Here is a 13446-nt window from a genome sequence, read left to right as displayed (position 1 = left end):
TTTAGTGAAGCCTTAAGTATTCATCAGGTGCTTCAGGTTCCCATGCAAATTAAAATATATTTGGTGACAGGGAAGTATTTCATGCCCAAACCCACTTTGTTATAAAGTTACACATACACTTCAGTATTTATTGAGAACATTTACCTGTGCCACTTTGAGCTCCTCAGCAATGGCCTCATATGCTTGTTCATTCATCTCTGGGGGAACTGGCTCTTTCAAAATGTCATTCACCATCTCTTCAGAACACTGAAAATCTTCAGACTGATAATCTAAGATTTCTGGGCTTATTCGTGGCACTAGGCGTGATCTCAGCTGGTAAGCTTTTGTTGGAGTGGTTATATTCTGTTATAAAAATTACAAAGCAGGCTTTATTTTAACTGTAAAATGGAATTAAGACTTTGTCTAGTATTGTATTCCATAGTTCTATCAGCAGAATAATGAAATAAAATGCTCAAAGTAGTTAGTTCTAAAGCACTACACTTTCCCAGAGTTGTCACCTGACTACAGTAGCAGTTGTTCAGTATTTCAGAACAAAAAAACAGTGTATCTGGTTTATCACACATGGATTACATGCCAGAACATGAGTTAGGTTAAGGGATCACACAAATGAAAGTATGTTCTCACACAACTCGGGAGTAAGTATGTGTGGTTTTAAATAAACTTATTCTCGTACCTTAAGAGTTTCTCTATGTAGCTTGTGCAACTGAGAGACTTCTTGGCGCTTGTGTGCTTTGGTTGCCTCCAGAATGTTTTCAAGATGTTGGTTTGCTTTCCGAAGGGATTGAAGCTCTGATTCCAGTTCCATATGCTTTTTCCTGTTAGGAAGTATTTTACTACTGTAAAAACCCACTCCGTCAGAATGCCCTCCCATCAGTAAGAATAAGCTGCAGTATTGCCAATAAGCACACTGGAGCTGAACTCTTGCCCAAACATTGAAATACATTATTTTGAGAAGAAAACCACCACTGCTGTATTAAAAAGTTAAAGAAAAAATTAAAATATTAAAAGGCTAAGCAGCTTATTTGTGCTTGCATAATGAAGCAAGCAGATGGATAAGTAAACGTGTCAGAAAAAAGTCCTTTACATGGTAAGAAATAAGCCGAGTGCTCTACAATTCCTTTTATGAGAACGTGATATCACCCATACCAATATGGTTTTAAGCTTTAAAAATGTTATCCAGTTACATGAGAAGTCTGAACTGGCACTTGCCAGGATTAAAGAAAGTCCTTTAAAGATTACTTCCCCCCCCCCCCCCCCCCATGCTGCTCTGTTAAGATTATTTTGCCCTCTCAGAATACTTTAACCAGTTGAGGAGGAAATTTAGGAATAATTTTCATTAGGCATTTTGCATAGCTACATTCTGTTACTGTGATAATTGGCCTTACTGATGTAATTGTAGGGTCAAAATCTACAGACAAATAGAAATATACTATTTCATCTTTTGGCAGTGTAATACTATTAATATTGCCATCTTAAAAATCTTTGAAGTGGAGACAAAAACTAACAAACAGGTTAGCCAAAATTTTCTGAAATGCTTGGATTCTACATTTATGACGACTCAAACTTGTAATCTTAGGGAGGTTATATTAAAAACTGCTGTTGCACTGAAATAAAAACAAATGTCAAAATATCTCCCCCCAAACCCAAACTCTTAGTTCTGCCACTGCTTCCATCTGCAATATTTCAGTTACTGAAGAATACTTGCTCAACATGGAAACTAAGCCAAACTCTTCCTGTCCCATTAAGCAAGCAACTACCAGAATTCCAGGGTATGTGCATCTCCTGCATGTTGTGAAGCACTGTTTTGCATCTTAGCAAAGAGCTTTCAGAAAGACAAAGAAATCTGCAACAGTGCAGACATGCCTTTAGATTGCATCGTGGTTGTTTCCTAGTCTGGGAGTCACTGAGTTAAACAAGAGCATATTCTGCGTGCATGCCATTTTTCTTAACCCGTCCCTCTTACATGCAAAGAATGTACACTTAGACTGTACATTCAGGATGTGAGACTAACTCTTAAAAATCAATATAAGCAATTATTTAAAGATGTTTAATTAAAGACATTTCTATACTGTTTTGTCTCACTTGGTTAGTTCTTTAAATTCTTCATATTCTTGTTTCGAACTTGCTAGTTCACTCTGAGTCTGTAGCAGGCGTGCTTTCAGCCTTTCAATAGATGCCAGTGAGTTGCCTTCCACTGATATGGTGGTGGAATATAAAAGATGACCTAAAGAACAAACATATACCCTCTGAAGTCACAGAGTAGCTCAAACACCTTAAGTTTTACTAAAATGAAAGCATTTGTAGGCTTCTGAGCAGCATAGCAGTAATTAGGATTGAAGAAAATTGGTATTAGCAACAGTCCACATAAAAACCAGAAGAACAGTTAGTATTACTGCAGTCTTCATGACAACTAAGAACCACAACATGAGATTATGGATGGTGTTCACACAATGCACAAGAATCCAAATTCCCTATTGCTCTAGTTGCTTGAAGGCCAACATGAATAAAATGAGGTAAACCTGTTTTATCAGTCTTCAGGTACCACTGAAGAGAGCAAAAATACATCAAGACAGACAATGTTTTCAACACCACACTGCACACAACAGAAATACAGTAAGATTATTAGCACATTTTTACCTCCACTATTTTTCTCTGTGGCTGAAGCTTCAAAAAACGCTTTTTCTAGTTCTGCAATAGTCTGAGCATCAATTTCTTGAGCCTTTTTAACTGACTGTAAAGAACGAAGTTTTTTATTCTCCTCTCTGAGGTTATGGTTCTCCATGGCATACTTTGCAATTCGTGGGTGTTGTTCCATCTGCGATAAGCAGTATTTTATTCAACATTTTTTATTGTTCAGACAATGCTATACATATCTAGCTGTTGCTCCACTACCTTTAATAAGCATTAAATTGTAATGGAAGAGCTAAAAAGGTATTCCCTACAGTGGTTAAAACTGCCCCAATTTTTTGTTTTTGTTAGTTTTCTTACTCCCTTGGAATCTGCTTTCAAAAGACAGTGGGTTTACATTTTATGTGTTTACTCTTTTACTGGTCATAAAGCTGTGGAAACTTTTCTTGCTGCTTTTGATACCCCTTTTCAGTTTCAAATTCTAGCTCTGGCTTTCTTAACACTGTCCCTGCATGTCACAGTAATGTTTCTATAGCCCTTTAATGACCGTCCCGACTTCTGTACTTTCCCCATCCCCCTTCACTTTGGAGCTCAGTTATAAGTTACAGATTCCAGCTGGCCGCCTAACACAGCTACTCCTTTTTCCTACTTGTGCTTGGAGGAAATTGTTTTTAAAGAATCTGCTTTCTCTCTTGAGTTTCTTTGTTCTTCAAAACTGCCTCACAAATGATACCACACCTACCAAATACCTGAATAACCTGAAGCCTCCTCTCCTGAAGCCTTAGGTATGTACTTTGCTACTTGCCTTCCTCAAACACCTCCAGGACAGCATCACCCCTGATTTGCCCATCTAGCATCTGTGCTATTATCCTTCAGAAACCTCCTGTATTACTTGCATCCTGCTGTCTTTCCCTTTCAACAGATGTCATAGAGGTTAAAGTCTCCCATAACAATAAGGAGTTGTGATTTGGAGACTTCCTTGAGTTGCCTAAAGGAGACTTATGCTTCTACATAACCCAGATCAGGTGGCCTTTAGCAAGCTCCCACCATGATATGGGGGACAATCTTTTTAGTAGAGACAGCAGTGACAGGACGAGGGGTAATGGTTTTAAACTAAAACAGGGTAGGTTTAGGCTGGATATAAGGAAGAAATTCTTTACAGTGAGGGTTGTGAAACACTGGAACGGGTTGCCCAGAGAGGTAGTGGAGGCCCCATCCCTGGAAACATTCAAGACCAGGTTGGAAAGGGCTCTGAGCAACCTGATCTAGTTAGTGGTGTCCCTGCTCGCTGCGGGGGGGTTGGACTAGATGACCTCTAGGGGTCCCTTCCAACCCAAAACTTTCTATGATTCTATGATATCACCCTTACTAGCCTCTCCTCTTATGCAAACTCACAGCTCTAAACCCACCCATTGTCCATTTGTCCATAGGGAAACTCCATGCATTTGAGATGCTTCTATAATGAAAAACACCACCCATCCTCTTCTTTCCTGCCTGTCTTTCCTAAAATGCCTGTATCCACCCATCACAGAACTCCATCACAAAAGAAAATTGGTCTAGAAAGCAAAAAACAGAGACTTACCTGTTCTCTGAGTGTCTGCAATTCCTCCCTCAATTCACTGAGGAGATCATCTTGCTCTTTTGGCAATAAACTTCTACCAGCCTCTTTATGTAGTCTCTCCAATCGAACAATATGGTCTTCACGGAATTTAACTATCATTTTACTGGACTGAATAAATTTCTCCTTCTTGGCACACAGATCTTCTAGTTGAGCAATTTTTTCTAATAAATTCTTGGAAAGTACACAAACAAATTGGTGGAAAAATGACAGTTACACCAGATAAATTTAAGGTGCATACATACGTGCACACAGACAAATCACGCACAACTCAGTTAACAGTTATTTCATGACTATGCAGACTATCTCTTTGAGCAGATTTGTAGAGAGCAACAGCTCATACTAAGAACCCAAATTACACATGATATTGCAAAAACTTTACTTAGAAACCCCAGTATGATCCAGTAGACTGAGCACTCAGTTAAGCACATCAAGTGCACCCCTAGAGTGCCTGTTTCAGTTCATTTTCTTAAAAAAACCCACATTTTGGTTGATTCAGTACTGTGCCATGACATGAACTAAAGTATAATAAAATGGGGATGACTGGGCAGTTTGCTTCAAAAAAGACACTGTTGATCCAAACACTCAAAGGTACGCTCAAAATTAAGGAAAACAGAAGTCTGCTGTTCTGTTCAGCTTTCCATTAGAAAATCCCAATAAACAGCCCGCCTCCTAAAACTAAACATACCATAAAAACCTATCCTATGGCTTGTCTGAATTTGAAAGATAGAATAGAATCATAGAATTGTTTTGGTTGGAAAAGAAGTTTCAGATTATTGAGTCCAACTGTTAACCTAAGGTGGCCAAGCCCACCACTCCACTGTGTCCTTAAGCACCACATCTCCAAGGCTTTTCAATACCTCCAGGGATGGCAACTCAACCACTTTCCTGGGCAGCCTGTTCCAATGCTTGATAACCCTTCTAGTGAAAAAAGTTTTTCTACTGGCCAATCTAAACCTCCCCTAGTGCAACTTGAGACCATTTCCTCTTGTCCTATCACTAGTTATTTGGGAGAAGAGACCAACAGCCACCTCACTACAACCTCCTTTCAGGTAGCTGTAGAGAGTGAGAAGGTCTCCCTTCAGCCTTCGTTTCTCCAGGCTAAACAAGCCCAGTTCCCTCAGCCGCTCCTCCTAAGACTTGTGCTCTAGACACTTCACCAGCTTCATTGCCCTTCTCTGGACATGCTCCAGCACCCCAGTGTCCTTCTTGTACTGAGGGGCCCAAAACTGAACACAGTATTTGAGGTGTGGCCTAACCACTGCTGATACAAGGGGACAACACTTCCCTACTCCTGCTGGCCATGCTATTTCTGATACAAGCCTGGATGCCGTTGGCCGTCTTGGCCACCTGGGCACACTGCTGGCTCATGTTCAGCCAGCTGTCAGCCAACACCCCGAGGTCCTTTTCTGCCAGGCAGCTTTCCAGCCACTCTTCCCCAAGCCTGTAGTTGCATGGGGTTGTGTGACCCAAGTGCAGGACCCTGCACTTGGCCTTGTTGAACCTCATACAATTGACCTCGGCCCATCGATCCAGTCTGTCCAGATTCCTCTGCAGAACCTTCCTGCCCTCAAGCAGACGAACATTCCCGCCCAACTTGGTGTCATCTGCAAACTTACTGAGGCAGCACCAATCCCTTCATCCAGATAGTTGATAAAGATATTAAACAGAACTGGCCCCAATACTGAGCCCTAGGGAACACCACTCATGACCAGGTGCCAACTGGATTTAACTCCATTCACCACCACTCTTTGTGCCTGGCCATCCAGCCAGTTTTTTTACCCAGCAAAGAGTGCACCTGTCCAAGTCATGACCAGGCAGATTCTCCAGGAGAATTCTGCGGGAAGTGGTGTCAAAGGCCTTACCAAAGTCTAGGTAGGTGACACCTACAGCCTTTCCCTCATCCACTAAGCGGGTCACCTTGTCACAGGAGGAGATCAGGGCAGGACACGCCTTTCATAAACCCATGCTAACTTGGCCTGATCACCTAGTTGTCCTGTACGTGCTGCATGATGTTACTCAAGATGATCTGCTCCATAACCTTCCCCAGCACCAAGGTCAGACTGACAGGTCTGTAGTTCCCCAGATCCTCCTTCCAGCCCTGCCTGTAGATAGGCGTCACATTTGCTAACCTCCAGTAAACTGGATCCTCCCCAGTTAGCCAGGACTGCTGATAAATGATTGAAAGTGGCTTGGTGAGTACCTCCACCAGCTCCCTCCGTACTCTTGGGTAGATCCCATCCGACCCCATAGACCTGTGTGTGTCTACGTGGTGTAGCAGGTCACTGACAATTTCCCCTTGGATTATGGGGGCTTCATTTTGCTCCCTGCCCTTGTCTTCCAGCTCAGGAGGCTGGGTATCTGGAAGACAACTGGTCTTACTTTTAAAGATTGAGGTAAAGGTGGCATTAAATACCTCAGCCTTTTTCTCATCCTTTGTCACTATGTTTCCCCCTACATCCAATAAAGGCTGGAGATTCTCCTTAGCCCTTCTTTTGTTGCTAATATATTCATAGAAATGTTTTTGAGTATCTTTCACAGCAGTAGCCAGATTAAGTTCTATTTGGGCTTTGGCCCTTCTAGTTTTCTACTTGCATAACTTCACAACATCCTTGTAGTCCCCCTGAGGACTACAGATTTTATCTTCAATATCATTTGACTAAGTTCCCTTACAAACCTTATTATCTTTGGACACAGTATTTTTATTCAAAAACAAAGAAAAAGCATGAAGAGAGTTTCAGTATACTCACTGGTCTCCCATCAGAGATTATACGGAATGCACTTGGAAATATTAGTGCTTTCTTACCTTCTTTTCACCTTCTGATTTCTCCCAGAACAACATTGCTTCAAGAAAGTTGTTTATGTAATTTATGCTGTTCTTCCCTTTTTCAACAGCACCTGTAGGGTAAGTCAAAGAAACAAATGCCGTATTTATTAATATACAAGTTAACCAGGTTTTCCTATATACATAATGTGACAGTTGTGTAAAGAAAATTTAAATAAATTCTTCGAACAGTATCATTCCTCTACAAAGATCATGTGCCATACCCAGAGGAAAGAAGTTTAGACAGTAATTTCTAGTCACTTGCAAGTGCTGATAAAGAACAGAGTCAATATACATAACTGTATAATTAACAAAGTTTTTCAAGCATTCAATGGCTTTAAGATGAACTTTTACTTAAAAAAAAAATCAGTCTGTTCAGCTGAGTATATCTATAAAATATAAAAACCCTCTGAAATTAATTTGATAACACTAAGCCATTATTGGCATTCTTACTACAGTTTGTATATACTAAAAGTGGATTAACTGGTATATGAGAAGAAAATTCAGGAAAATAAGCATTAATTAAGTTGACAATTAATGATTTAATCTGGAAGGAAAGTGTCCACACAAGGGATTAAAGGGGATTAACTAATCCATTTCAGAAATTAATTCAGAATAGCTTTCCTGAATATCCTCACGCAGGCAAGACTACTTATTTATAGAATACTAGTCACCATAGTATCTAGGTACATAAATATCCTATTGTAATTTAATAAATTTAAAAATGCCAGCATGATTTTAAAGTAGCTAGCAAGCAGATTTCATTATTGTGTGACTTTTACAAACATAATTTAACTGCATAGACTAAACACAGCTCTGATATATTAGGTTCTGCATAAAAACTCTCTTCAGTGTTTAAGCATCATCACTCGCTTTCCCTCAGAACTCTTATCACAGATCAAAACATTTTTGAGCCTTCTGTCAATATTCATGTATTCATGGACAGCGATTCAGTGTCCCATATAATCACCGACTTGCTTTTACTGGTTAAATGTACAGGGAAGTATTTTTTCCTTAGGAAAACTCAACCACAGGTGCGTGATATTAGCCAAGTCTTTCTAACTTCTGTAGTAATTTCTGTTGTTGTATCTTCTATTTCTTGGCAAGATCAAGAGAGAGTTGACTCAGGAACACAGTAAGACCGAGTTTACTACCTTGTAATCAAACATTATCAACACCTTATTGCCCTCCCTCCGAACTAAATATGCAAGCAATCACATGTAAAGTTTTGGTTACTTAAAAGATCAGGCAGAGTACCTCTTATGAACTGCAAGAGTATTCTAGGTAATAAAACCATAGCCCAGTACACAAACTTATGAGAGGAAGAAAATAAAATCACATTAACAATTTCCGCAAAATATTAGACACAAATACAGGTAATGTGACTCTTAAGACAAATGCAACCTCTGTAGGTCAGTTCCTACAAAAATATTAACTGTTCAGAAACTTAAGTGAATTGCATAAGGCTCCAACACTCTAGGCTACAGAAGTAGCAAGTTCTCTCTCCCCTCACCCCCATCTCCTACCTTCTGATACAGAAATATCACGCATAGATGCCGCTGAAGTAAGTTGAGCAAGCTGCTCTTTCAACTTCTTGACCTCAGCTTGCAGCTGGCTCACATTTCCTTGCATGTCTTCATTTACCACAGCCTTTCATAAACGTGTTAAGAGAAAATTAGGAAAAGGTACAAATAAAAATCTTATATTTTACAGGATAAGAGAAAACTCAAAGACTGCAAAAGAGCAAAACTACTGAGAGGTATCTTAGGAAAGGAAGAACTAATGGGAAAAGCAATGTTCCATTTACTGAAAAACCAACAAGCTGCACTTTAGTTAAAAAAAATTTGTTAAAAAATTTAATGTTCTCTGCAGAATTTTGTCTGGAGCTTTTTGACGAAGGGGGCCTACAAGAAAGCTGGAACTGGACTCTTTACAAGGGCATGTAGTGATAGGACAAGGGTAATAGCTTTAAACTAACAGAGGGTAGATTTAGATTAGATATAAAAAAGAAATTCTTTACTGTGAGGGTGGTGGAGCACTGGAACAGATTGCCCAGAGAGGTGGTAGATGCCCCATCCCTGGACGTGTTCAAGGCCAGGCTGGATGGTGCTTTGAACAACCTGGTATAGTGGAAGGTGTCCCTGCCCCTGGCAGGGGGGTTGGAACTAAGTGGTCCATAAGGTCCCTTCCAACCCAAACCATTCTATGATTCTATGCCCATCAAAGCAGTATACATTGAAGACTGTAGTTTCCAGTCAGATGCCAACATACTTTCAAAACCCACTCACGAGAAATTACATTGTGGGTATTTGCATATACAAAAACTAGATGCACTGAAATACCATTGTATCTAAACTTTTAATGACAATTTTAATTTTTAGTACAGATTCACTTACTTTTTACTTTTTCTAAGTGCTCTGAGAGCAAGCAATGAATACACACGATTACCAGCCATTACCTAGTCCCCAGCGGTTGTACTCTATTCATAATCAAAAGCAAACAAGTCCTTTTCAAAAACAATGTCATAAAAAACACTTAGGAAAGCAAATTTAGTATTTTAAAATAAATTACATTCATTTAAATTAGTGAAAGCAAAAGAGTATTTCAATGAAGCTACCCTATTTGCAGATGCGTAGTTTAAATGACAAGAAATTGTTGAAACAATAAAGACATTGAGTAACTCTCTTACCTTGTTTTTAATCAACTTCGCTCGCTGAGCAAAATTAAGAGTGGACAGTGTTTCGCCAAAACACCTGGATCCTGGATGAACATTCGCAATTATACATGTTTTTGCGTTACCACCAAGGGAATCCTATTTAAAAACATGGAAGTTAGCCTTATTTGCATGTTTTTGGTGGCAGCAGGAGGCCATAACCTAAGAGCTACTGTGTATCATTTTGAAGAAACTGCAGAAGGGATTTTATTTAACAAATCTCCATGCTGGCTAAGTTTATGAAATTTTATTTCAAATGTGGGCATAAAGGATGTGAGTGTAAATCAAGACTTGATTTGGGTTTTCAAAACCCTGACTCTATATTACTTATCAATAATTTGAGATATTTTTTTTTTTTACACCTGAACAGCAGGGAGAGAGGGAAAAAAAACACACAAAAAAACTTCAGGGAATAAAGTAGATATTGCACTTTAATCTTGGTAATTAGCAGAGTGGTATTTGCACTATTTTGAACATCAACTAGTTTGTTGATAGTTCCAATCTATCTCCTGGTGGCAATTGCCAAACAAAAATCACAAAACAACAGATTCTTGACCAAGGATATAAAAGGAACTTCTGCCTTTTACATGCATGTCTTCAGATATTTCCATGCTGTTTAACAAGTACCTCAAATCTCTGGAGAAGGCAGCAGTTATACCTAAGACTAAACGCCTAGTACTACAAAACAGCCCACAAGCCTCAATGGCATTCTCTCACTCTAGTAGAGAAGGTCATGCTTGTGGACTTCTTTGCAGTGCAGCCACCTAAAAAAACCAACAACCCACTTAAGAACGTAACGGCTCATACAGTTGCAATTCTCTTCCAATTTCTATGTATGTTGCACTGGAAGAATATAGTTCCTCAGAGGTTCATGATTCCAAAACATGCAGTGAACAGGGATGGAATGATTGGGAAATTTTGCTCTGATACCGTGTTGTAACACAAACACTGTATTATTATACTGTAGTATTGTACAAGTACTATATTACAATACAAAAATATATGACAGATATTATTCATTACTGTGCACAGAATTTTGGTGAATGCTGGCATCCAACAAAACTTTCACTGCTTCTATCTTTGTTTTCTGTTCATCTTGAAAAGAGCTAATAAACTCTCAGGTAGGAAATTTTAAATTTATCTAATTCTTAACATCATAACAATACTTGGCACACGTAGGCTAATTCTGGATATTCTGTCAAATGTTTCAACACATCTCAAAATATTACATTGTGATACACAGTAGTTCCCAAGTTATAGGGATGAAAACATATGCTTCTTTTTCTTTAAAACTTGCAAATATATGCAATAGGAGATTATGAGCATCAACATATTTGTCTTCAGTTAACAGCAATAAATCAACTGAAGGGTAAAAAGATATTTTTTAAACTTTCTTCCACCTGCCCAATATTGAAACAAATTTGTAATGTACCTGAGTTCAGCTTTTTAGAGTAAAGAAACCAACTCAAACAAATATTTTTTTCTACACCCTAACTAGCACATAAAATCCAGAGGATATGTATTACCCGTAACAGAAAAGTGAGCTTGGAATCCCGGTAACAAACATGTCTCTGTTTTCCATTACCCACATCAACAAGTGCTGTGATTACTTGGCCCAGGCAACTTAATGATCGATTTATGTTACCTGCTTCCTAAAAAAAAAAAAAAAAAAAAAAAAGAAAGAAAAAAGAGAAGAGAACAAAGGTGAACAGATTTGGTGGATGGAACAGGGCAGTACATCTGAAAGAAGACAGACACCACAGATATTACAGAACTAACCTTTAACCTCAGTCCTTCTGTATGGGTGTCTTTCTGTCTCTCAGATCCTGCCAAGTCTACCAGGTTGAGCAGGGAAGACCGAATGTTAACAATCTCGTTGTTTTTCTCCATGGATTCCACTGTGATAGTGAAAACGGCATGTGATCTTGAGGATTCTCTGTTCATTGAAGTGGATGCTACACGACGATTTCTCCAACCCATAGTTAATACCTAAGCATGAAAAAGACATTGAATAATATTAAGTATTTCAGACTGCACCCAGTATTTACATACAGGTAACAAACAGTAGGAAACATATATCACTGCAACAGCTTTCAAAAATTTCAAGGACAAGGACAAGGACTTTGTTTATTTTTCTCCAACAGAATTATTTTAAAAGTGAAAAACCATAGCTACAGTCAAGCTTAAAAACACCGACTATAATATTCACTTCTTTCCTCCAAGAGTGCCATTGCTGTTTGAAAGCGCAACATATCCAATACTGGTCTGTGTTACCAGTACACAAGGGAAAAAATATTTCAAGTCACAGAAGCACTATGTGCGTGTGTCTCATTCACGGAGAAATAAACCTGACAATTTCTGGAACACACAGACTGCCAAATTAGCAGGACATGTAGTTTTCTCTTGCTATTTCAAAGCTGTGTAAAGCAAGCATTAGGGAAAGGTTACTGTAATTGCAATTGATACATTCCAAACTCCAGAACTATATGATTTCTTATGTGTGGGGTATAGTCAGGAAGCATTGCCTAGAAACAGCTTTTTAAACTGTTTTTTGGAGGACAGACATAGGGGAAGAGGGTGTCACAGACTGTGTCACAAATATGTGCTTTAACCAGAGAGGAATATTTACCAAATAAGTATCAGGATAAATAGTCCAAATATTAAAAAGTGGCAAAAAATACCTGGTATGCTTCAGCAGCAGATGACAACACTTGTTCCACAGCACCATCAACAAAGACTCCCTTCTTGATGTGTTCTCTGAGAAAGAGTCCAGCTGAAGCAGAATCTAGCAAGTCAAATATCTGTTCATTGTAGATTTCAATAAATGAGCACTTGCAGAGAAAACTCTTTCCATTGCCAGCCTGAAAAACACCGTAATTTACACCATAAACAGATTAGTTTTATGAAGTCTAGCATTGTATGGCTGTGAGTCTCCTTTTACACATATCTAAAGCTACTAGTTTGCATATATATTCTGCATACTACACATTTCTGATGCGCAATGACAACAAACATCCAGAAACCTAGATGCATTTTTAGACTCAAAATATAAGCACGCTTGTGTCTGAAGAAAGTGTACTATAATTTGGTAAAGTACTAGATGCAAGGGTTTCTCATTAATAAATTTGATGCAAGATGGAAATAATCCTGGAAACTTAACTGCTACACACCCAGCTTCCCAAACAGCCTTAGCTAATCTTTAATGTGAGACATTATTTTCACTGCAATAAGTAGAAAATAAACGTACCTTTTCTTTTTCACGTTCAATTAGAAAAAATAAGTATTCAAAGCTCCGTGGGATTACACCTCTCAGACTGTGAGTGAAATTATCAGAATCAGATGGTCCTAAAGAGAGTTTTAATTAAAAAAAAATTAATTGGTACTAAAGAGTAATGGTTGACCTTTTCAAGATGTCATTACAGAAGATTTCAGTAACAGGTTTTAGTCAGTTCATGGCAAAACCACAGAAAAAATGCAATAAAATAAACTTTCAAGTTCTAAGATAACATTCCACAATCAGATTTATATGTAATCTAAATTATGTTTGTGAAAGTTTATTTTACCTGTCCACAGGTTACCTAAGCGTGAAATACTATAAACCACTTGGACTGCCATAGAAAACATGTGCAGAAGTGCAGGTATACCAATATAGCTACCTTAACC

The 13446-nt window shown here is 38.6% G+C and overlaps 1 protein-coding gene across 1 annotated transcript in view; it reads right to left on the bottom strand.

The window, feature by feature from the left end:
* The window catches only part of KIF15 (kinesin family member 15), a 37331-nt gene that overhangs the window by 18031 nt on the left and 5854 nt on the right, over window positions 1-13446 (bottom strand). Inside the window, exons 6-17 of the mRNA XM_075417892.1 lie at window positions 13031-13128; window positions 12465-12644; window positions 11563-11772; window positions 11310-11435; window positions 9760-9882; window positions 8597-8720; window positions 7053-7144; window positions 4211-4420; window positions 2638-2815; window positions 2083-2224; window positions 674-815; window positions 145-342 (exon numbers count right to left, since the gene is read on the bottom strand). Coding sequence (XP_075274007.1) covers window positions 145-342; window positions 674-815; window positions 2083-2224; window positions 2638-2815; window positions 4211-4420; window positions 7053-7144; window positions 8597-8720; window positions 9760-9882; window positions 11310-11435; window positions 11563-11772; window positions 12465-12644; window positions 13031-13128 — 1823 coding nt within the window. The remainder of the gene's footprint in view (window positions 1-144; window positions 343-673; window positions 816-2082; window positions 2225-2637; window positions 2816-4210; window positions 4421-7052; window positions 7145-8596; window positions 8721-9759; window positions 9883-11309; window positions 11436-11562; window positions 11773-12464; window positions 12645-13030; window positions 13129-13446) is intronic.

Source organism: Opisthocomus hoazin, chromosome 4 (genome assembly GCF_030867145.1).
Source record: "Opisthocomus hoazin isolate bOpiHoa1 chromosome 4, bOpiHoa1.hap1, whole genome shotgun sequence".
NCBI lineage: Eukaryota > Metazoa > Chordata > Aves > Opisthocomiformes > Opisthocomidae > Opisthocomus > Opisthocomus hoazin.
The sequence above is the reverse complement of the archived record's forward strand: the minus strand, read 5'-3'. Positions and strand labels throughout refer to the sequence as shown.